The sequence below is a fragment of the Macaca mulatta genome, chromosome 4 (assembly GCF_049350105.2).
Source record: "Macaca mulatta isolate MMU2019108-1 chromosome 4, T2T-MMU8v2.0, whole genome shotgun sequence".
Classification (NCBI taxonomy): Eukaryota; Metazoa; Chordata; class Mammalia; order Primates; family Cercopithecidae; genus Macaca; species Macaca mulatta.
In genome coordinates, this window is record NC_133409.1 from 21,839,551 (window position 1) to 21,866,535 (window position 26,985).

General features: G+C 36.0%; 1 protein-coding gene across 1 annotated transcript in view; it reads right to left on the bottom strand.

Moving 5' to 3' along the window:
- GPRC6A (G protein-coupled receptor class C group 6 member A) overlaps window positions 1-16,823 on the bottom strand; it is a 42,143-nt gene extending 25,320 nt beyond the window's left edge. Inside the window, exons 1-2 of the mRNA XM_001111107.5 lie at window positions 16,565-16,823; window positions 1,409-1,712 (exon numbers count right to left, since the gene is read on the bottom strand). Coding sequence (XP_001111107.3) covers window positions 1,409-1,712; window positions 16,565-16,758 — 498 coding nt within the window. The 5' untranslated portion in view covers window positions 16,759-16,823. The remainder of the gene's footprint in view (window positions 1-1,408; window positions 1,713-16,564) is intronic.
- Between the last annotated feature and the right edge of the window lie 10,162 nt (window positions 16,824-26,985).

Sequence of the window (26,985 nt, forward strand, 5' to 3'; positions counted from 1 at the left end):
TTCTTTACTGTAAAGTTATAAGATTCTTGCTAAGATTAAAGGAGAAAATTTAAATAGATAAGAGCACACTTTCAGTAAACCTAAGTTACCTTCCAAGTACCTGATGTTGCTATGCTCAGCCACATTAAGAGCTGAACTTTCTTAAAATTAGTGTTACCCATGGAACGTCCCCTTACCTTTTCTGCTGTCTATTACAGAAATTGCATTTTTGCATTAGCCAGTTGTTGTTAAGTCTGCTTTCCTTACTTATCACCTAACTAGTATCATACATAGTCTAGAACTTTTAAGCCAAAGCCTTATCTTTGATGTGTTTGATAAATAGTTCTTTTTGTTTAATCATTTTGGATTACATTTTTTTATTACCCACGTCACTATAATATAATGGAACTCTAATAGTCTTTGTATGTATATGCATTTATTTACTCTACCTCCAAAAAGTTATGTATTTTGAATTCTTATACACATTTTCATTATGTTACATATATGTATATTTTTTTTCTGTCTGCTCACTTCTGTCAGATGGTCATTTCTTAATAATCTGAATATAAACCTTTTTCTTTTCTAACTTTTGGCTTCTCTTCTTCCTTAAGATTAGAAATCAGTGATGTAGAGAGTTACAAAGTAGTGTGATTTCAATGAAAGCTAAAGAGACTTAATTGACTCTGAGCAATGTTCAAGAACTTAGTACACAGTGCTCTGATATCTGATTTGTTTTTTTCAGAGAACTTTTTGCTTACTTTCTGGTTATTGGCTTGCATTCCAGGGAAAGAAATAGCTCTATAGTCTTTGCTCAATGCCTTCCCATCATATTCAGAACAACATGCAAACTGTCCCAGGGCTTACAAGATGCTACATGACCCAGGCTTTGCCTATCTCTACATAAGCATCTCTTACTATGTTTCCTTTTGCTTCGACTGATCTAGCCAGATTGGCCTTTTTGCTATTCTTCAGGCATTCCAACTTTGCACTTGCTACTTTCTCAGATACTCTTTCTCCCCTCCCTCATCCTCCCTTCACACTCCTCACTCAAGCTTGAGACTAAATGTCACTTCCTCAAGAAGTCTTCTTTTGACCTCTCTGTCTCCTTACTCCTGAGTCTCTTTAGTTTCTTCATAGCATGTGACTGATGTTATTTTAGAAACAAGGCAGTTTAGGCCCAAAGATGTTTGTGTCTTATACAAATCAAGCTGAAAACAGTCAGAAACTAGACCTGATAGATTGAGGGGTAATTACTCCGTTAGTACTTTTCCACTATACCCTCTGTAATGGTATGCATCCTTTCTTTAACTAAAGAGAAAGAAAGGTTAGAGTAAAAGTGACTCCCTAACTAGTTTCCTCAGGTTTCCCTGATCCTTTCATAATAACAAATGTGATCAAAATCAATGTATGGAGGTAGCACAAAACCTACCTGTGGCATGAGCTGTAAATTCAACATCCTGGAGACAGCCATTGTTATTTCTGAATACCCAGAACCTATGACAGCCTTAACTCTTGGCATGTAGCTGGAATAGTCACACTTAAACTCCACAGTTTCTTTGGAGCAGTTGAATTTAGAAAGAAACCTCAGAGTGGCTGCCATTGCCACTGTGACTTCTGTACAAGTGTCATAGATTTCATACCCCAGTTTGACTCCAGATAATAGTGTTGAATTGTTGATCATCTCAATGCTGTGTATCATGGCAAGAGTTTGAAGAAAGACTGATATTTCAAAGCTGTTGGGAAACAAGTTTTTTTGAAATCAGAACATAACTCTTCTATGGACATGCCCATATCTCATTTTGCCCACATCTCCTCATAAAAATTTCTGGATTAGTGAATCTTACGTCTTAAAGGATCTAAATTTTATTTAAAAACAATTTTTCATGAAAATATTTATAAAGGGTAATATAAGAACCCACAGTTTCTTAAAAGGAGTCTATGTTACAGGATTAACTTTTCTTGATGATTTTTTGATCATTTTGAACAAATCAATATGAAGATATGTTTGATTTTTTGTTCCTTTTTGTTGTTAGAGATCAGCATTTTATTGCTGTCAAAATGCTTGCTTTCTAGACTCATAAGCCTGTCTTTTAGTTTCTGATTCTAATCTGTGGGATTGGAAACCAGATAAATAAGACTCTTAAGAATTACATTTAGACAGCTTTGGTTAAAGCCTAACTGAGGCTTAGTTCTGAGGCATAGCTATTTCCACATTCAGAGGATATTTTTTATACATCTTGATCTGTGATTATTTCAGAGCACTGAGTTGTCTGATTACTGATTTACTGTTAAGTTTATTTCATCCACCACTGTATACAAAATATTACAAATAGTGCCTAATATATAATAAGGGTTCAATACACTTTTTACAAATGAATAAAGGGGGATATTATTGTTCAGGGTTTGATATTCTAGTTTCTTTTTAGTTAATTAAGTTTTGATAATTAAACTATTAGAATATTACTATTTGCCATTGTGAACCATGTTTAGATGGTTCTATCTCTACAAATGCATCTCTTGCTATGTTTTCTTCTGCTTCACTGATATAGCCAGATTAAACTTTTTGCTATTCTTTGGACATTCCAACTTTGCACTTCTTGCTCCTTGGCCAGATACTCCTCTCCCCTCCCTAAAATAATAAAGTAAGTAATAATAAAAATATATTAATAAGTTAAAGTATTTGAAGATTACTATTTGTCATTGCAAACCATGGTTTGCAATGACAAATAGTAATATTCAAATAGCTTAATTTAGCAAAATGTAATGAACTGAAAAGAAACTGTAATATCAAAACTCTGAATAATAATATCCCTCTTCATGTGAAGGACCTCTTCAAGGAGAACTACAAACCACTGCTCAATGAAATAAAAGAGGACACAAACAAATGGAAGAACATTCCATGCTCATGGATAGGAAGAATCAATATCGTGAAAATGGCCATACTGCCCAAGGTAATTTATAGATTCAATACCATCCCCATTAAGCTACCAATGACTTTCTTCACAGAATTGGAAAAACTACTTTAAAGTTCATGTGGAACCAAAAAAGAGCCCACATTGCCAAGACAGTCCTAAACCAAAGGAACAAAGCTGGAGGCATCACGCTACCTGACTTCAAACTATACTACAAGGCTACAATAACTAAAACAGCATGGTACTGGTACCAAAACAGATATATAGACCAACGGAACGGAACAGAGCCCTCAGAAATAATATCACACGTATACAACCATCTGATCTTTGACAAACCTGACAAAAATAAGAAATTGGGAAAGGATTCCCTATTTAATAAATGGTGCTGGGAAAACTGACTAGCCGTAAGTAGAAAGCTGAAACTGGATCCCTTCCTTACACCTTATACAAAAGTTAATTCAAGATGGATTAGAGACTTAAATGTTAGACCTAATACCATAAAAACCCTAGAAGAAAACCTAGGCAATACAATTCAGGACACAGGCGTGGGCAAAGACTTCATGTCTAAAACACCAAAAGTAATGGCAATAAAAGCCAAAAATGACAAATGGCATCTAATTAAACTAAAGAGCTTCTGCACAGCAAAAGAAACTACCATCAGAGTGGGCAGGCAACTTACAGAATGGGAGAAAATTTTTGCAATCTACTCATCTGACAAAGGGTTAATATCCAGAACCTACAAAGAACTAAAACAAATTTACAAGAAAAAAACAAACAACCCCATCAAAAAGTGGGTGAAGGATATGAACACACTTCTCAGAAGAAGACATTTATGCAGCCAACAGACACATGAAAAAATGCTCATCATCACTAGCCATCAGAGAAATGCAAATCAAAACCACAATGAGATACCACCTCACACCAGTTAGAATGGCAATCATTAAAAAGTCAGGAAACAACAAGTGCTGGAGAGGATATGGAGAAATAGGAACACTTTTATACTGTTGGTGGGACTGTAAACTAGTTCAACCATTGTGGAAGACAGTGTGGTGATTCCTCAAGAATGTAGAACTAGAAATACCATTTGACCCAGCCATCCCATTACTGGGTATATACCCAAAGGATTATAAATCATGCTGCTATAAAGACACATGCACACGTATGTTTATTGCGGCACTATTCACTATAGCAAAGACTTGGAACCAACCCAAATGTCCAATGACAGACTGGATTAAGAATATGTGGCATATATATATATATATATATATATATATACACCATGGAATACTATGTAGCCATAAAAAAAGGATTAGTTCATGTCCTTTGTAGGGACATGGATGAAGCAGGAAACCATCATTCTCAGCAAACTGTCACAAGAACAGAAAACCAAACACCGCATGTTTTCACTCATAGGTGGTAATTGAACAATGAGAACACTTGGACACAGGAAGGGGAACATCACACACCGAGACCTGTTGTGGGGTAGGGGGAGTGGGGAGGGATAGCATTAGGAGATATACCTAATGTAAATGACGAGTTAATGGGTGCAGCACACCAACATGGCATACATGTACATATGTAACAAACCTGCACATTATGCACATGTACCCTAGAACTTAAAGTATAATAAAAAAATTAAAAAAGAAACAAAAAAACCCCAAAAAATCCCTCTTTACTAAAATTTTAAATTTAATTAAGAAATTTTAATTCCTTAATTAAACATTACAATTTCAATTAAAAAAGAGAAGTAAGCCCAGCTTATCATTGGCACAACCAACATTAGTGAGCACCACTCAGGACTCAGAGGGTCATCCTGTCACTGCCATTGCCGTCATGCATGCCACACAAGTGTCCCAAGAGCCCAAGAAATCACTCACCTGCTGGTTCCATGGCTTCCACTACCAGTATTTGAGTAAGGCACCTGGAGGCCCAAGAATTGACCTGATTTGACCTAACACTGCTGCCAGGGTATGCTGCCCTGGGACACAAGGATGGGCATACTCAGCCCATTGCTAACACCACTGGGGCTCAAAGAGTGGCTTACTTGGCATCCCAGTCACCAGCAAAGCTGCATCATAGTCCCAAGAATAACTGTACCCTAGGCCACTGAGGAAATGTCAGATGACACTTATGCTAGTCATGGCCAAAGAAATCAAAGTAATTATACTACTGCTGCAACCACAATAAAAGTCAAAGTACCCTGCCCAACCAAAACTATCTATTCATCCTTAGGAAGCGTTCTCCCCCTACAAAAGCAAATTTTTTAAAATTGGAAGAAGCAACTGAAACATCAGATGTACATATACTAACATAAGAACACAGGAAACATGAAAAAGCCAGAAAAGATGACATTTTTAAAGGAAGATATACTATAATAATGGTCTTTAAGAAAAAAAAATTTAAATAACTTTTTAAAAAAAGAAACACGATAATTCTCCAGAAACATATCTCAATCAAAAAGCAATTAATGAAATTCCAGAAAAATAATCCAAATTACAGATTCTAAAGAAGGATAGTGAGATACAAGATAATTCTGAAAAACAATACAAAGAAATCTGAAAAACAATTCAGAATATGAATGAGTTTACCAAAGACACAGATGTTGTAAAAGAATCAAACAGAAATTCTGCAACTGAACAATTCATTGAATGAACAACATAAAACACTTGAAAGCTTCAACAATAGATTAGCTCAAGCAGATGAAAGAAGCTCTGAACCTGAAGACAGTTCAGGTTCAACTTTTGAAATAAGCCAGCCATGAAAATATAAGGGAAAAAAAAAAGAATTAAAAAAAGCTAAACAGGCCTGGTGCAGTGGCTCACGCCTGTAATCCTAGCACTTTGGGAGGGCGAGGCGGGAGGATCATGAGGTCAGAAGATCGAGACAATCCTGGCTAACATGGTGAAACCCTGTCTCTACTGAAAATACAAAAAATTAGCCAGGTGTGGTGGCGGGCACCTGTAGTCCCAGCTACTCTAGAGGCTGAGGCAGAAGAATGGCATGAACCTGGGAGGTGGAGCTTGCAGTGAACTGAGATCGCACCACTGCACTCCAGCCTGGGCGACAGAGCAAGATTCCGTCTAAAAAAAAAAAAAAAAGCTAAGCAAAGCCTTCATGATATATGGAACACCATAAAGTGATCAAATATACAAATTATTGATATCCCAGAAGGTAAAGAGATATTGAAATAGTTAAACATATATAACAAAATAATAGATAAAAATAATAGATAAAAACTTTCCACATCCAGTAGGAGGTTTAGACATCCAGATACAGGAGACCCAGCAATCCCTAAACAGATACAATGCACAAATTCTGCACAGCACATTATAGTCAAAATGTCTAAAGTCAATGACAAAGAAAATTCTAAAAACAGAAAGAATTTAGTCACCTCTAAAGGAAATCACATCATACTAATGGAAGATATGTCAGCAGAAACCTTATAGACCAGAAGAGAAGAAGATGATACATTTAAAGTGCTGAGGCAAAAACCCTGTTAGCCAAGAATACTATATCCAGAAAAATAATCCTTCCTAAATGGAGGAGAAATAAAGTTGCTCCTAGACAAGCAAAAGCTGAGGGAATTCAACACCGCTAGACTGGCCCTACAAATGCTCAAAGGAGTTCTATACCTGGAAGTGAAATGATGATGCTTATCATGGTGAAAACACAACAAAGTGTAAAACAATGGTAAAAAAGAGGAAGGACTCAAATGATACTACTACAGATGTTCATCTACAAAACCACAATGACAAAAAATGAGAAAAAGAATGGAATATAGAATACATAAAACAAACAGTAAGCAAAAACATGACAGGAACAAAGCCTCATATGTCTATATTAACCTTGAATTTAAAAGGATTAAATTCCCCTCTTAAGAGATATAGACTGGCTGTCAATATCCTACTGAATGGGCAAAAACTGGAAGCATTCCCTTTGAAAACTGGCACAAGACAGGGGTGCCCTCTTTCACCACTCCTATGCAACATGGTGTTGAAAGTTCTGGCCAGGGCAATCAGGCAAGAGAAAGAAATAAAGGGTATTCAATTAGGAAATGAGGAAGTCAAATTGTCCCTGTTTGCAGATGACATGATTCTATGTTTAGAAAACCCCATCATCTCAGCCAAAAATCTCCTTAAGCTGATAAGCAACTTCAGCAAATTCTCAGAATACAACATCAATATGAAGAAATCACAAGCATTTCTATACACCATTAATAGACAAAGAGCCAAATCATGAGTGAATTCCCATTCACAATTGCTGCAGACAGAATAAAATGCCTAGGAATCCAACTTACAAGGGATGTGAAGGACTTCTTCAAGGGGAACTACAAACCACTGCCCAACAAAATAAAAGAGGACACAAACAAATGGAAGAATATTCCATGCTCATGGATAGGAAGCATCGAGATTGTGAAAAGGTAATTTATAGATTCAATGCCATCTCCATCAAGCTACCAATGACTTTCTTCAGAGAATTGGAAAAAACTATTTTAAAGTTCATATGGAACCAAAAAAGAGCTCACATGGCCAAGATAATCCTAAGCAAAAAGAACAAAGCTGGAAGTATCTTATGCTACCTGACTTCAAACTATACTACAAGGCTACAGTAACCAAAACAGCATGGTACTGGTACCAAAACAGATATATAGACCAATGGAACAGAACAGAGACCTCAGAAATAATACCACACATCTACAGCCATCTGATCTTTGACAAACCTGACAAAAACAAGAAAAGGGGAAAGGATTCCCTATTTAATAAATGGTGCTGGGAAAACTGGCTAGCCATATATAGAAAGCTGAAACTGGATCCCTTCCTTACACCTTATACAAAAATTAATTCAAGATGGGTTAAAGACTTAAATGTTAGACCTAAAACCATAAAAACCCCAGAAGAAAACCCAGGCAATATCATTCAGGACACAGGCATGGGCAAGGACTTCATGACTAAAACACCAAAAGCAATGGAAATAAGAGCCAAAATAGACACATGGGATCTAATTAAACTGAAGAGCTTCTGCATGGCAAAAGTAACTACCATCAGAGTGAACAGGCAACTTACAGAATGGGAGAAAATTATTGCAATCTACCCATCTGACAAAGGACTAATATCTAGAATCCACAAAGAGCTCAAACAAATTTACAAGAAAAAAACAAACAACCCCATCAAAAAGTGGGCAAAGGATATGAACAGACATTTCTCAGAAGAAGACATTTATGCAGCCAACAGACACATGAAAAAATGCTCATCATCCCCAGCCATCAGAGAAATGCAAATCAAAACACAATGAGATACCATCTCACAACAGCTGGAATGGAGATCATTAAAAAGTCAGGAAACAACTGATGCAGGAGAGGATGTGGAGAAATAGGAACGCTTTTACACTGCTGTTGGGAGTGTAAATTAGTTCAACCATTGTGGAAGACAGTGTGGCGATTCCTCAAGGATCTAGAACTAGAATTTGATCAATCCCATTACTGGGTATATACCCAAAGGATTATAAATCATGCTACTATAAAGACACATGCACACATATGTTCATCGTGGCACTATTCACTATAGCAAAGACTTGGAACCAACCCAAATGTCCATCAATAATAGACTGGATAAAAAATGTGGCACATATACACCGTGGAATACCACGCAGCCATTGAAGGATGAGTTCATGTCCTTTTCAGGGACATGAATGAAGCTGGAAACCATCATTCTCAGCAAAGTGTCACAAGGGCAGAAAGCCAAATGCTGCATGTTCTCATTCATAGGTGGGAATTGAACAATGAGATCACTTGGACACTGGGAGGGGAATATCATACACTGGGTCCTGTAGGGGGGTGGGGGACTTGGGGAGGGATAGCATTAGGAGAAATACCTAATGTAAATGATGAGTTGATGGGTGCAGTAAACCAACATGGCACATGTATACCTATGTATGAAACCTGCACGTTGTGCACATGTACCCTAGAACTTAAAGTATAATAAAAATAAGTAAATAAATAAAAGAAAAAAAGAGATATAGACTAGCTGTATAAATGAAAAAAAAAGCATGATCCAATTATATGCAACTTACAAGAAATGCACTTTACATATAAAAGCACATATAGAGTGAAAGTGAAGGGATAGAAAAAGATATCCCATGCAAACAAAAACCAAAATTGAGCAGAAGTAACTATATTTATATTAGATAAAACACACTGTAAGCCAAACATAGTAGAAAAAGTAAAATAAGGTCATTATATAATGATAAGGCGTCAATCCAGGAAGAGGAAATAATTTAAAATGTATATGCAAGCAACACTGAAGAACCCAGATTCATAAAGCAAAAATTACTAGATCTAAAGAGAAAGAAACTGCAATACAATAATTGTGGGAAACTTTAACACCCTATCCAGCATTAGGCAGATCATCTAGACAGAAAATCAGCAAAAATATAACAAACTTACGACCAGGTTCACCCCTGTAATCCCAGCACTTTGGGAGGCTGAGGAGGATGAATCACTTGAGGTCAGGAGTTCAAGAGCAGCCTGGCTAACATGATGAAACACCATCTCTACTAAAAATACAAAAATAGCTAGTCATGGTGGTACACACCTGTAATGCCAGCTACTTGGGAGGCTGAGGTGGAAGGATCACTTGAACCCAGTAAGTGGAGGTTGCAGTGAGCCAAGATTGCACCACTGCACTCCAGCCTGGGCAACAGAGTGAGACTTCATCTCAAGAAAAGGACTTAAATTGAACTTTAGACCAGGTGGACCTAACAGACATTTACAGAACTTTTGGTCCAATAGCTGTAGAATACACATTCTTCTCATCAGTGCATGGAACATTCTCCAGATCAGGCCATATATTAGGCCATAAAACAAGTCTTAACAAATTTACAAAAATAAAAATTATATCAAATATATTCTCAGGCTGCAATGGACTAGAATTAGAAATAATAACAAGAGGAACTTTGGAAACTATACAAATCAGCAGAAACCATATACTTCTGAATAACCATTGGGTTAATGAAGAAATTAAGATGGAAATCAGAAATCTTATTAAAACAAATGAAAATGGAAACATGAATGTATTAGCTTCTTCTCACATTGCTATAAGGCAATAGCTGAGACTGGGTAATTTATAAAGAAAAGAGGTTTAATTGGCTCATTGTCCTGCAGGCTATACCAGAAGTATAGTGCTGACATCTGCTCAGCTTCTTGGGAGGTCTCAGGACATATACAATCAAGGTGGAAGGCAAAGGGGGGCCTTGGCACCTCACATGGCCAGAGCAAAAGGAAGAAAGAGAGAGGGAAGATGTAACACACTTTTATATTCTATCCCTGGCTCCTCCCAAATCTCATGTCCTTCTCACATTGCAAAATACAATCATTCCTTCTCACCAGTCTCCCAACGTCTTAACTAATTCTAGCATTATCTCAAAAGTTGAAAGTCCAAAGTCTCATCTGAGTAGTCCCTTCTGCCTATGAGCCTGCAAAATAAAAAATTAGTTAGTTACTTCTAAGACACAATGGGAGTACAGGCATTTGGTAAATACTCCTATTTGAAAAGAGAGAAATTGGCTAAAGGAAAAGGCCTACAGGTCCCATGCAAATCCAAAACCCAGCAAGGCAATCATTACATCTTAAAGCTCCAAAATAATCTCTTTTAACTACATGTCTCATACCCAGGGGACACTGGTATAAGCTGGAGCTGGAGTAGCTGGGACATAAGAAGCAGCAGGGCCCTGGTCTCAGCTCAAGAAACCATTCTGCCCTCCTAGGCCTCTGGGTCTGTGATGGGAGGGGCTGCTATGGAGGTCTCTGAAATTCCTTTGAAGTCTTCTCATTGTCTTGGCTATTAACATTCAGCTTCTCTTTGCTTATGCAAATTTCTGCAGCCAGCTTCAGTTCTTCCCCCAGAAATTTTTATTTGTTTGTTTGTTTTGTTTTTTCTAACACGTGGCTGGGCTGCAAATTTTCCAAACTTTTACATTCTGTTTCCCTTTTAAATATAAGTTCCAGTTTTACATTATTTCCTTGCTCACACATATGAACTAGGCTATTAAAAGCAGCCAGGCAACTTCTTGACTGCTTTGCTGCTTAGAAATTTCTTCTGCCAGATACCCTAAATCATCACTCTCAAGTTCAAAGTTCCACAGATACCTGGGCAGGGGCACAATGCCACCAGGTTCTTTGCTAACACATAGCAAAGATAACCTTTACTCCAGTTCGTAATAAGTTCCTCATGTCCATATGAGACCTCTTCAGCCTGAACTTCATTGTCTATATATATCACCATTATCATTTTGGTCACAACAATTTAACAAGTCTCTAGGAAGCTCCAAACTTTTCTTCATCTTCCTATCTTCTTTGGAGCCCTCCAAACTGTTCCAACCACTATCCATTACCCAGTTCCAGAGCTGCTTCCACATTTTCAGGTATCTTTATAGCAATGCACCACCTCTCTGGTATCAATTTTCTGTATTAGCCCATTCTTGCATTGAATAAAATATACCAGAGAATGAGTAATTTATAAAGAAAAGAGGTTTAATTGGCTCATGGTTCTGTTGACTGTACAGGAAGCATGACGCTGGCATCTGCTTAGCAACTTGGGACTTGGGAGTCCTCAGGAAACTTATAATCATGGCAGAAGGCAAAGGGGGAGCTGGCACCTTACATGGCTAGATTAGGAGGAAGAAAGAGAGAGAGGGGATATGCTACACACTTTTAAACAACCAGATCTTATGAGAACTGTATCATAAGAACAGCACTAGGGGAATGGCGCTAAGCCATTCATAAGAAACTGCTCCCATGATCCAATTACCTCCTACCAGGTCCCACCTCCAACACTGGGGATTATAATTTGATATGAGATTTGGGCAAAGACACAGATCCAAACCATATCAACAACATACCAAAGCCAGTGGGATACAGCAAAAGCAGTACTAAGAAGGAAGTAAATAGCAATGAACATCTACAACAAAAAAGTGGAAAGATTTCAAATAACCTAAGAATGTACCTTAAGGAACTAGAAAAGCAAAAACACATGAAACCCAAAATTAGTAGAAGGAAAGCAATAATAAAGATCTAGCAGAACTAAATGAAATGCAGACTAAAAAATAAAAACACAAAGGATCAATAAAATGAAAAGTTGATTCTTCAAAATTTATAAATCACTAGACTAGACTAACTGAAAAAAGAAGAGAGAAGACCCAAATAAACAAAACCAGAGATGAAAAAGGAGACATTACAACTGATACCACAGAAATACGAAAGATTATCGGAAACTATTAGGAACAATTACATGCTAACAAATGGAAAAACCTAGAGGAAATGTGAAAATTCCTGGAAACATACAGTCTACCAAGATTAAATCAGGAAGAAATAGCAAACCTGAGCAGACCAATAACAAATAGCAAGATTAAATCATCAGTAATAAAAAGCCCCAGTAAATAATAGCTCAGAACCAGATGGATTGCTGCTGAATTCTACCAAACATATAAAGAAGAAATATTAGTAATCTTCCTCAAACTACTCCAAAAAGTTCAAGAGGACGGAATTCTCTCCAACTTATTCTATGAGGCCAGCATTACCCTAATGCCAAAACCAGATAAGGACACAATAAAAACAGAAAACCATAGACCAATATCTCTGATGAACATACACACAAAAATCCTCAAAAAATACTAGCAAATAGAATTCAACAGTGTATCACAAAGATAATACACCATGATTAAGTGTAATATCAACCATGCAAGGATAGTTTAACATATACAAATCAGTAAAAGTAATACATCACATCAACAGGATGAAGGACAGAAACTATGTGATCGTCTCAATAGATGTAGAAAAAGTATTTGATAAAATACAACACCTTTCACGATAAAACCTCTCAACAAACTAGGCACAGATGGAACATACTTCAAATTAATAAAGTCCATATATGACAAACCCATAGTTAACATCATACCGACTGGGTAAAGTGGAAAGCCTTTTCTCTAAGAAGTAGAGCAAGACAAGGATGCCCACCTTCACCAGTCTTATTCAACATAGTATTGGAAGTCCTGGCCAAAGCAATCAGGCAAGAGAAGAAACAAATGGCATACACATTGAAATAGAGGAAGTCAAATTGTCCCTCTTTGCAGTTGACATTATCTTATATTTAGAAATACCAAAAGACTCCACAAAAAAAACCTCTTAGAGCTTATAAACAAATTCAGTAAAGTTTCAGGATGCAATATCAACATATAAAAATCAATAGCATTTTTGTACACCAGTAGTGAAATAGCTGAAAAAAAAAATCAAGAAAGCAATCCCATTTACAACAGCTACAAAAAAATACATAGGAATAAATTTAACCAAGGAGGTGAAAGATCTCTACAAGGAAAACTGCAGAATGCTGATGAAAGTAATTGAAAAGAACACAAATAAATGGAGAGATATCTCATGCTCAAGGATCAGAAAAAATAATAGTGTTAAAATGACCATAATGCCCAAAGCAACATACACAGTAAATGCAATCCCTATTAAATGTCAGTATCATTTTTCACAAATATTTAAAAAATCCTAAAATTAATATGGAACAACAACAACAAAAAAGCCAGAATAGCCACAGCAATCCTGAGCAAAATGAACAAAGCTGGAGGCATCAAACTACCTGACAAAATTATATCACAAATTTATGTAACCAAAACAGCATGGTATAAAAATAGACACATAGACCATGGGAAACAGGATAGACAACTAAAAAATAAATCCACATATTTATTACCAACTGATTTTTGACAAAGGAGCCAAGAACATATTCAGGGGAAAGGACTTCAATAAATTGTACAGGGAAAATTGGATATCCATATGCAGAAGAATAAAACTGGACTCTTTTCCTTCACTGTATATAAAAATCAACTTGAGGTGGACTAAGAACTTAAACATAAGATCCCAAATTATAAAACTATTAGAAGAAAACAGGGAAAGCACTTAAGGACATCAGTCTAGGCAAAGATTTTTGGGTAAGACCTCAAAAGCACAGACAACTAAAATAAAAATGGACAAATGTTACTATATTAAAATAAAAATCTCTGTACAGGAAAGGAAACCATCAAGAGTGAAGAGACAGCCATTGAATGGGAGAAGATATTTGCAAACTATTCATCCAACAAAAGACTAATATCCAGAATATAGATGAAATTGAACAACTCAACAATAAGAAAGCAAAATCTCATTAAGAAGTGGTCAAAGAACACGAACAGATGATTCTCAAAAGAAGACATATAAATGGCCAACTGGTATATAAAAAATGCTCAGCATCACTAATCATCAAAGAAATGCAAATTGAAACCACAGTGAGATATTTTCTTACGCCAGTTAGAATAGCTATTACTAAAAAGACAAAACAAAAACAAAAACAGATGCTGACAAGGACATGTGGAAGACGGAACTCATCTACACTGTTGGAGAAAATGTAAATTAGTACAACTCCTATGGGAAACAGTATGGATATTTCTCAAAAATCTAAAAATGATAAATGTAATCCAGTAGTCCTACTATTGGGTATCCAAAGAAAAGGAAATCAGTATACTAAAGGGATACCTGCACTCACATGCTTACCATAACTAACACTATTTGCAATAGCAAAGATATAGAATCAACTTGTGTCCATCAATAGAAGAATAGATAAAGAAAATGTGCTATATATACACAACAGAATACTACTCAGCCACAAAAAGAATAAAATCATATCATTTGCAGCAACATAGATGAAACTGGAGGCCATTATGTTAAGCGAAATAACTCAGGCACAGAAAGACGGATATCATATGTTCTCACTCGTATGTGGGAGACAAAAACATTGATATCATAAAGGTAGAGAGCTGACATTATAAAGGTACTAGAGGATGGGAAGGTGGGTGGATAAAGATGGGAAGGAGAGGGGATAAAGAGAGGTAGGTTAATGTGTATAAACATATAGTTAGATAAAAGATAGAAGTTCAGTCGTTTGACAGCCCAGTTACTCTAGTTAACAACAATGTATTGTATATTTCAACATAGCCAGAAGAGAGGACTTGAATTGTTTCCAATATATAGAAGTGACAGTACTCAAAGTGATGGACACCTCAAAAAGCCTGACTTGATCATTACACATTCTAGGCATATAACAGAATACCACATGTACCTCATAAATATGTAAACTAATATGTATGAATTAAAAGAAGAGAAACATAGAAGAGAAAAAGGGTAAACGAATAGGTTGTCTGACATTAAACTGTATAATATTTTCAGAGGCCACCACGTGTAAACTCCATTAGAGTTGGAACCTCCTTGGCGTATTCACATTAGTGTGCCAGTGCCTATAATAGGGTACAGGTAATGTAGGCAATTAATAAGTAGTTGTGCAATGTTGAGTGAGTACTATTTCTCTTGATGAGTGACAAAAAGGTAAGAGATTTTCAACTGAGTGATTTTTTAAAATAGGAAATTTCCTTATTTGGTCAAATAGCTATTCAGTGTTTTCCATCCTTAATTGTTGGCCTGCAATTGCGGGCCTCAACTCTGCAGCCATTCTTTGTGTGCCAAAGTAGTGCTCTGAAAATCTTCATTAATTGTTATTATGTTTTTTACTATTCTCTGGTATTCCTGCTAATCAATGATTATGATGACAATAGCTAAAAGTGCCTAACTTTTAGGGAGAATGCCAAGAAATCTTAGTATGACAGGGGATCACATTTTATCTAAAAGTATTTTTAGAGGGCTTGGGAAATACTTCGTCGATAAAGAAAGAAAGGTAAGAGAAAAAACAAGATTAAACTTAGACACAGAAACATAAAAGTAGAATGGTAATTTTAGAGTTGGAAGGAGGCATGAAGAGCACATTCCATAGCAACAGCAGCTGATGCTGCCTGTGTCCTTAGAGATTATCCAGGCCTTTGTTTTACAGATGAGAAAATACACATGACAGTGAAACTGGAACTCAGAGTTTAAGTGATCTACCTAAGTTTACAAAATTAGCTTGTCTCAAAACTGAAATGAGAATTAGAATATCCTCTTCTCCGTAAGGAAAATCCATTTGCAACACCTTCCACCCAGCTTTACCTTTCCACATTACACTGTGCCAGTGAAATGTCTTTCTCATAGGTAAGCTCTCATGACACAAAGTGTTCATCCAGGAGGAAGGAGCACTTTGAGTTGAGGAGGGTCTTAATTTATCAGGAAAGAGTTAGACTATTTCTGGAATGAAACGAATGCAGTGTTGAAAAAAAAAATGAAATGTTAGTAAGAAAAAATTCAGCTACAGTCTATTTTAAACAAAGCATTAAATAATAGATCTGTGTTTAAAATAAAATACATGTTTTCTGTGATAGAAATACATGTGGGCTATGTATGCTTGTAGTGAAAAATAGGCCACAATGTCTTCTCAAGTGACTTCAGGCATTGTTTTATAAGGCAAAATCTAAATAAATATATTAATGAAAAGCATTCATATCCTCTGCACTTGGAAGTTGTTTCATTATACATATAGGGCTGTTATAGTACTCTTTTAAAGAAAGATTGCAAGATTAACCATATGCAACCTAAAAAATATATATGAGTTTATTTTTAAAAATGATTTAGATATTAATACAAGTCAACAGTTTATATGTCCTAGTCTCATGACAGAATCTTGAAATCTAAATGTATTTTTTGAGACTTTACTCACCCAACACACTTCTGGATTTGTGGTCGTCTGGGATAGTCTTCTGAGGACAACATTTTTTCATGAATAGCAAACAAACCTCCAATTATGATATGTCCCGGAGAAGTGGCAGCCACAAAGTCATCAGGGGTCTGGCAAGGCTGTGAAGTAGCAAGAATAATCATAAAGCAGGTAATTAGTATAATTAATAATGCCATGTTTCCATCTCATTTGCTCAGTTCATGTGAGTTCTTAAGTGCATGGAGTGCCAACAAGATTCCTATTTCACCTGTAAACACCTTATAAGGTATAGGACAGTGTCAAGGGCCAGAAACACTCAGTATTCAGATACTTGATGATAGTCAAAACAGTTATTTCACCAATAAGAACATAGACTTTTTAACACTCCAGTGTTAGAGATAATGTGATAGCAGTCATGTGATGTAAAAGCTGATAGAATTATAAACACAAGTCTAACTGTAATGGTACTTTTTCACTCTAGTGATATGTCAAGGGCCCTGAGTCACGTTGGCATTTCTTTTGAAGCAGAATGTAGAACTTTCAAGAAGCAGCAGTTTGGAAGAGTTTTTCCACTTTAGAAATAGACAGTTCTACATTTCAAAAAGGTATCACATTCAAGGCACAAATAATTCAATATAGTTTATCAGGTGTTTAGAAAAAAACATCCTGATTTTCTTTTTCCTGAAAAGCTCTATTTAAAAAATGAAATTCAGTTAAATTTGGGTATTTGTCACTCCCACATTAGGTATTTGTCATTTCCAGTTTCCCTGTGTTAGAAATACATAGCTTTTGTGAAGATGGGTAAAACTAAAAACAAGATGAAACTTGTCTGATACAGTATTTTGCTTTGAACAAGAAAGGTCTGTTCATAGATCATTGCCATTTCCACTATTGTGGATGCTATATTTTAATAAATTTGGAACTAATTTCAGGCTATATATTCTTAAATACTTAGGAATCTGAACTAACATAATTTGATGGGTGTCTTTTGGAATTTAACAGAGGATAGAGAAACCTCAATGATGTAGTCACCATTAAGAAAAAGTTCAAAGTTTTAAAATTTATTTAATAAAATCAGTCTTTTAAAAATATTTTATTAAAAATGAATATCTCATGGGCAAGCAGTTTCAAATCCAATACATTCAGTTTGTTTGATGAGTAGCAGATACATTTAAAGAAATTTCAAAAAAATGAAAGAGTGCAATGGCCACTGTGGCATTTTTTCATTATCTAAATTAGGCTTAGATTCCATGGTCCAGTAGGGTTATACCAGCTGAGGAGTGGAGAAGTCACAGCTCATCATGCAGCTTCAAATGTTTTCTTAAGTCTTAGCATTTTTACTAATGGCAGGATTTTCTATTAGAATGAAAACCAGTTAACTTCAGTTGCCCAGAAAGTTTAACAAACATACATGAGTCTGAAGACTCTTGAAATGTTTAGCAATTACATTTTACTCATCTTAATCTTATTACTTATTGGTGTATGTGTGTGTTTGGTGTCGGATGGATTTATATTTTCATGAATTTAGTTATTTTGCTTGGATAACCTCAAAGGTCTTATGTAATTACAAGTTCAAAAATGATTTCAGGAAAACTAAACTAAAAAATGAGAAATCCAGATAATTCCCAGCAAAATTATAGTAAGTATTAAGCAACTCAGAGTGATTCTGAAGATGCATTATTCAGATGACATTTCTTTGAAAAATCAATGACAAAAGTTATGCCAATAATGTCTTTTAGGTTGCAGTTTCAACAATATTTAGGGTCTTTGTAATCTGATGAAATGTAAAGATAAGGCACTTTTAAAATTTTAATAAATATAATCTAAGTTTGAAGAACTATGTCTTTAAAGGAGCCTCCGAAGGTAGGAAAACAAAACATCTAAAAAGACTTTTGCGCTGTAAAATGAAGTATCACGTGGCAGAAAGGGCCCAAACTTTGGAATCAGATAGACCTGGGTTGCTCTGCCCACTACTTAGCTGTGTGACACTGAATGAGTTACCTAACTTCTCTGAAAAATAATTTTCTCATCTATAAAGGAGTTGAGGTACTCTATCTAACAAATATGTTGTGAGACAAGCTGGTTTGATTTGCACAGCTCCTGTATTCTAGCACGCACTGAATAATTAGTTCGTTTCCCTTCTTTCCCTTGCCAAAACTAAACTGAAAGTTATCATTTCCTAAATTTGTAGAGGTTTCTTTCTTTCTTTTTTTTTTGAGATGGAGTTTCGCTCTTGTTGCCCAGGCTGGAGTGTAATGGCATGATCTTGGCTCACTGCAACTCCACCTCCTGGGTTCAAGCGATTTTCCTGCCTCACCCTCCCGAGTAGCTGGGATTACAAGCGTGTTCCACCACGCCTGGCTAATTTTTTGTATTTTTAGTAGAGACAGGGTTTCACCATGTTGACTGGGCTGGTCTCGAACTCCTGACCTCAGGTGATCCACCCGCTTCGGCCTCCCAGAGTGCTGGGATTACAGGCACGAGCCACTGCACCCAGTCAAATTTGTAGTGCTTTCTACAGCTGGCTAAATCATTGTTCAAAGATTTTTGTCAAGCATTAAATGCATGGTAGAAATGACTTTTGTAATAGTACTACTAGTTGGTTGTTGTCACGTTGGAATGCAAATCCATTGTTAAGTTAAACTTGAAGGAAGATATAGAATATGTTAATTACTTTAGAATTCCACTGGAAACATTATCGTCACTCTTGTAGTTTCTGTTATTGGGAATAGAACTTTTAGCCATAATTTAGAATGTACAGTTACTATATTTTTTCTATTTAAAAAATCATTATAAATGACAACAATAACTACTTCTATTCCAAAAGATTTTGATTTTTATCTTAAGTAACTATTTCTGGAGGGTAAAACCTCTTAAAAATTTTTGAGATATGAATTACTGACATGACTAGCTTATTGCTCCTTTTGATCTCAAGAGTCTATATTTCTTTGTAACTAGCCTTACCTGGAGGGCTATCTGGTTAAAATAACTTAGAGGGAAGTAAGAAAGTATCACTCCCCACGTAATTATCATAAAGATACCATTATCCTGGTTGAACAAGCCTAGTAGGAAAATACCGTCAATGATTAAAGATACTTTATTCTAAAATGGTGAGATTGTAGCACTGAAGATGGGGTGGCTTCCCACTGATGAAAGGCTGCATGAAGATGGGATCAGGCTGGAAATGATACTCTGGGAGCAGGGGCAGGGAATACCACATTCGCACTCAAGAAAGACCTCAAGAGGGTGAGGTTTGACACACATCTTATTTTATTTTAACATTTTATTTTTCCCTCCTGTTATTCCAGCTTCCCACTCACCCTCCTCAATTGCACACCTGTCTTTCATACTTCATTGAGTTTCAACTTAACAATGACACTACAAAATTATTTTCAGTGCTATTTGCATCTGCAATAAGATTTTTAAAACAGAAACGTCTTCAAGATTAAAGGAATCCATTTATAACAATGGCATTTCAGTTGTCTGCAAGAGGGGGTCGAGGGAGGTAGAGCGTGGCAGGGGCTCACGGGGGATCTTTAGCCCACACTAGGCAGGCAGCTGACTATGCCGCTGCACGTGGAGCCAGCCTGATGGAACAGGTCAGAGCGTGGCCTCTGGAAGGGAAGAAGCTGACACCAATGTTATGAGGGTAGATGCCAATATCTACAGCCTAGGGGGAAAATAAACAGAACTTAAGAATGACTTCTGACCCATCATTCCATATTGTCAAACTGCTTCAGTTTCCTTTTGTTTTTCAGGGCAGCATGAACAAAAATATATTTAGCCAAAACAAGCAGGTATTCAAAACACAATTTTCCAATTCCGTTTTATTTCATCAACATTAAATTTGAATGCATTTTTTTCTGCTTGTGGTGTGCCTGTCTTTCTCAATAATTCCTTATCAAGAAGTCACAGCAGGAGAGATTTTGCCCTTAAAAACACAACCATAAGCACTAAGCCATGAATCCCACAATTAGGCACGTTCAACTGGCATCTCTTGTGCTACTAGCTTACAAGCTTATTTAATCCTCCCATTATTTTCTAATTTTTCACGTGCTTACTATTACCTCTTCAACTAGATTGAAGCTTTTTGAAGATTGAGATAAAAGTTTTATACTTCTTTGTGTATCTCATAGTTCAAATGGCAGGCTTTTTTATTAGGACAACTTCGGTTGTCCAGAGAGTTTAACAAACATATATGAGTTTAAAGACTCTAAATGTCTTGCAATTACATGTTACTTATTATAATGTTATTATTTACTTGTGTATGTATGCATTTAATCACATTACAAATATATTGATCAGTTTGCTCATCTTAACAGATCATCAATAAGCTCATAGTAGATAGATGAGCCCCAGAAAATGAATCCAAGCTATAGCTCTCACTAGATATGATCAGCAACTTTTACAGTCTATTGCTATTATCATTTACCCAAGAAAATAAAAATATCAATTCATATTGCTTAATAAGTATTGAATGCTAGAGGGATATCACTGCACCTTAAATGAAGAGTTCAATAAAACCTCTTCTAGAGGTAAAATTACAAGCAAAAGCCTAAATCCCCACTGGGCCCCACTGGATGCATAGCTAAGAAAGTTATTTCATTTAGCTGAATTTCAAATATGTAAAAAAGAGAAAGATTGGTCCTTAACAAGGTCATAAAATAACCAAGTCAGATTTTGGTTCTCTTGTATCTTCCCTCACCAGGTGCCCTGTTTCCCTGTACTTGCCCAGCTGGCTTATTATTCCATCACTGCACTATTTAATATTGAACTATCACTGATCACTGCAACACTCTACTTCATCCTGCTCCATTTTCTTCTCCTGCTGTACCTGGTCTGTAATTGAAATCCCCCCTAGCATTTCTTATTTAATGTGTAGTTTTAACATTAGGTAATTAATTTTCTTTAATGGGCAACATACAGCATTTTATCTTACTTAGGGTACCCTAGGAGGTCTATGGATGGACTTCATGAGAGTCTGTGAATCTTTTGAAATTGTATAAAAGTTTTGAGTGAATATGCATATGTAGATTTTTCTGGGGAGAACATTCAGTGCTGTCATCAGATTATCAAAGGGACATTTAGCCCCAGAAATGTGAAGAACCACTGTCTGTTTTATTAGAACACTGTCAAATCTATTAGAACAGATTTGAAGCCTGCTTTCAGGAAACACAGGAATGTTTTCTGAGATAATGATCCTGCCTTTGTTGTTACCTGTTTGTAACTCGAATGATCCTCACTAATCTCCCACCAACAACTTCATGTGCCTGATACACATCACCATTTAATACCATCAGCGAAAAGATTGTTAACAATGTATTATTGTCCACAAATTCCTTCTCATTCATCCAAGTGTAGAACTCAGCTAGATCACTACCCTAAGACCAGATCTGCTTACCTTACTGTGAAATAGGGAAGGTGGCAATTTTCTGGTGAAGTTAAGCAGTAGTAATAATCTATAAGCTTTTATTGGTACAGAAGAAGTCAAGTGTTCACTTTTCAAAACTATTTTCTATTTTTTAAAATTTTATTTTAAATTCCAGGATACATGTGCAGGACATGAAGGTTTGTTACATAGGTAAACATGTGCCATGGTGGTTTGCTGCACCTATCAACACATCACCTAGGTATTAAACCCAGCATACATTAACTATTTACCCTGATGCTCTCCCCTCCCCCGATCCACCCTATAGGCCCCAGTGTGTGTAGTTCCCCTCTCTGTGCCCATGTGTTCTCATTGTTTAGCTCCCACTTATAAGTGAGAACATGAAGTGTTTGGTTTCCTGTTCCTGTGTTAGTTTGCTGAGGATAACCGCTTCCAGCTCCATCCATGCCTCTACAAATAACATTATCTTGTTCCTTTTTATGGCTACATAGTATTCCATGGTGTATATGTATCACATTTTCTTTACGCAGTCTATCATTGATGGGCATTTGGGTTGATTCCATGTCTTTGCTATTGTAAATAGTGCTGCAACAAAAAATTATTTTCTAACAATCATACAAAAAATGAATTGTTATTAAAATACTTTGTTGTAAATTGAAGAGATATATATACACATATATATAAATATATATATGTGTGTGTGTCTATATATATATATGTATATATAGACACACACAATTCACCCTTGGACAACGTGGGTTTGAACTACATGGATACATGAATTTTCTTCTGCTTCTGCTATACCTGAGACAGTAAGACCAATCTCTCCTTTTCCTCCTTCTTCTCAGCCTACTCAAAGTGAAGGTGACAAGAATGAAGGACTTTATGATGATTCATTTCCACTTAATGAATAGAAATATATTTTTTCTTCCTTATGATTTTCTTAATAATGTTTTATTTATTTTATTGTAAGAATATAGCATATAATACATATAAGAAATATGTGTTAATCGATTGCTTAGGTTATTCGTAAGGCTTCTGGTCAACAACAGGTTATTACTAGTTAAGTTCTGGGATGCTTTGTACAGGGAAGGTGCAGCGCCTCTAACCCCTGCATTGTCCAAGGGTCAACTGTATGATTTTAATATACATGTATATATATGTATATGTTCCCACCACTTCAGGGAAGAGCTCTAATCTTTTAGGATACTATCCAGCTCTGTCTTTCATTGTCTCCTATAGAATGGCAACATGGTATTCCATCATCCTCTTTCTTAGCCCCGATATTACACTACTAGTCATAAAAATTACTTCTTTCATCCAACTCAGCACTAATTGTAAAACAAGCAACCCTCCACCCCCCAAATCCCAAAGTATCTACCGGTTACTCAGCTTAGTGTTTAATCATTGCCTCATCTTCTTTTTGGGTACTGACTGAATCACTCATATTGCAACTGTATTTTCAGTAGAGTCATTAAAAAATACCAAAAGGTTTCAGTCTTTTTGTATAGCAAGTTGCATAAGCTTAAAAACCATTTTGATATCAAGCTAAAGTATAAATTCAATGAAAAATAAATCTGCCAAATTACTACTTTAGTGCCGTTGATATAAAAATTAGCTGATTGAATTTCTCTTTTCAATTTTCTGATGTATATACACATAGTCCAATTCAACAACTAACTTAGCTGTCTTTTCTATGTAGTAAATAAATAATATAGGATATATAAAATAAACTTTCTTCAGGAATCACAAACTGTGCCCCTAGATCCCCACAATCTGTGATAGAACATTCCACACACAACAAATGCTTAAATTGGCAAGAAACCCAGATTACCATGTTGGACTCAAAGTTGAGGGCACATAAATCCTGCAAATGTTAATACCAGAGTATTTTCACCCTTCTTGTGTTTGATTTTGGCTTCAATGTGACTTTCCTCAGAAAACGTGCTCATTTTCTTCACAGCATTTATCAATATCTATCATTGTTAGTTTTTTGTGTATTGTCTACCTCCTCCATTATTTTAAAGCTCTATAAGGACAGAGATTATATGCACATATTTACTAAAATATATTCAGCTTCTTAAACAGGACTTATGAATGGTAGACATTCAATAACTAGTTGTCAGATGAATGAACGAGTACATTGAAATAGCACAGGCATGAGTGATTACAGCTTAGACTGCTTTTCTTAACCGGGTGGATGTAGCTTTAGGAAAACTGCAATACCTGGAACAGCTCTGAAAGCCGAATGTTGGTGAGGAACACTCAGAAGCTAAAAGCAGAAACTCCAAGTTCACATTGGTTTTCTCCAGTCTGTGATGTCAGAATGAGGATTTGTTTGGGAGAATCGGTAACACCTGCTTTCCTATTCATCCATTCTTTGCGCTCCTCTCTTAATGACACAATATAGTCAGCACCTGCCTGGTTGTAAGCCCAAAAGACTTCCCACTACTTACTTGTTATTTGTTTTCAACAGACATATCCCATCATCCATCAGGTTCACAGTTCATGTTGTGAGTGTGGCGTGTTTATGTTTTAAGGATAAATAACCTTTTATATGTGCTACACATGCCACTTTAGGCTCTGTTCAGTAGCAAGAAACAGGCCAACTCAAATGAAAAGTAATTAGACAACAGATTCAGAAATTCTTTCATAAGGAATAGGCTATCAGTGAAAAGATTGTAAAAGATTGTTCAGGCATAGGAGTACATGCCATTATAGATTTCTACTTAATGTAAGGAAAAATATGAGGTTGGCAATTTTGAGTGGGCAATAGGACACTGTGTGAGAGACAATATCAGGTCTTCTTCCTTGAGATTTTAGACAACCAACAGATTTAATCCCTTAAACAAATGCAGACAACTATGGTTAGACCAGCTTGGTGAATTACTGATGATCTAGCTGCTTCAGTTGACCAGCAATCATCGAGCGTTTCCTTTGAAAGCTTACCTGTAGGACGTGATACTAGAACTCTTAAAAAAAAAAAAAAGGTAGAAAACCCTCTCTATTATGATTAGAAAAGACAGTGTAACAGATAACCAATTTAAAAAGATAACAAATTTACCTAGGACTGCTGTATAGAATTCTGGTTGATTAGATTCTTCAATCAACAGTAGTTTTGTTTAACTGAATCCATCTATTTGTCCTCAAATACTGTAGAAATAAATGTGTATAATTCTTTAAATTGGTAAAGTAGAAAATACAAGTTGGAAACAAGAAATGAGGTTGAATCATAGATATACTTGTGCTATTATCAAATTTCTTGTGGTACAGTCACAGGTAAACTGATTACGTAGCAATTCAACGCTTTAGGAATGTATAGAGACAACTTGGATCATTTATATCAGCAATTCTGTTGTAAGAATTGCTTACTTTATCTAAATTAGCCTCAGATAATTACCTAGCAGTTGATCAAAGTTACTTTTCATTTGCCTATAGATGCTTTCTTTTCTTGTTGAAGAGGCATATTAAACCATGCCTATGATATATTCATTTATTCATCATATACTTACTGAGTGTCTACTACGTTTTAGGTATTGTTCTTAGTGCTGGAGAAACAGAAGTGAACGAAATAGGATGGAAAAAACTTATAAAATTTACATCCTAATAGGGAAGGCAGGCAATGACAAAAATATATATTTTGTAACATCTTAGAAGGTATTAAGAAGATTTTGAAAAATAATAAAGCAGTGAAGGGCATAGGAAGTTCTAGAGTAGGGTTGACATTTTAGTCAGGCAAGTTGGTCAGTAAAGGCCTTTTTAAGAAGATAATATGTAAGCAAAGACTTAGAGCAGGTCAGGGAGGGAAGCATGTGGATGTGGGAAGTAAAAGTGATCCAGGCAGAGGTGAGTGCAACAACCTGAAGAGGGAGCCCAGCAGAATAGCACAGGGATGTGTGATGTGGAGTAAAGGGAGCAAGGGGAACATAGAGTGAGAAATATTAGAGAGCTGACAGCCATATCGTAAGGGCTTTTTCAGAACTTTGTTTTTTACTTTGAAATTGGAAGTCGCTGGAAGGTTTTGACTAGCAGAGTGATATATTCTGATTTAGATTTTTAAAGATCATTTTGTCTCTGTTGAGAATAGATTGCAGGCTACTTGGTAACTCTTGTAATAATTCAGGCAAGATGATGTTGGCTCTGATAAGGCTGGTAGTAGTAAAGGAAGTGAAAAGTAGGCAAAATCGGGATATATTTTAAAAAATGGAGCCAACAGGATTTGCTGACATAATGCACATGGGATACAAGAAAAAAATGAGGAGTCAAGGATGACTACAAATTTTCATTCTGAGCAACTGGAAGCACCAAGTTGCAATTACTTCAGAAGAATAGAATGCAGGAGTAGCAGATTCAGAGTGAGAAATACCAGAATTTCAACACTGGATCTTTCAGTTTGAAATATTTATAATTCATATTTAAATAAAGGTGTCAAGGCAATAGAATATATGAGTGCAATATTCAGAAGTGATGTTTGGGTGAGAAATATAATATGAAAAATCATCATCATGTATATGGTGTTAAGGCCATGGAACTAGAAGAGATCTTCTCATCAAATATTAGTGAAGATGTTAAAGAGATGAAGTCCAAAGTCTGACTCCTGAGACACTCCAGTGTCGAGGATAGAAACGGCAGAAGAATGAGCAGAAGCGACCAGTGAGGTAGGAGAAGACTCAGGAGGTAAAGAACACTTTCGAGGATTGATCTATATTGTCAAATGCTGCTTAGGTGAAATAAGATGAGGACTAAAAATTGAGCACTGGGTTTAGCAATGTTAAGGACATTGATGACCTTGACGAGAGTAGTTTTGGGATAAACTAAATGTTTGTTAGTTAGTTAGTTAAATGGCCACCTTCAGACTGATGCTTGGGTCACTGTGGATTTATCAGGTTAATATGGTGATGTTTGAAATATTCCAAAGGCTAACCTTTTAGTTCAGTTATTCGGACATCTAAATCTAATTGTTTGCCAATAATGTAGAATGAACAATATTATGTTTCAATCACTATGCTAAAAATCCAAAAGGTAGGTTATATTA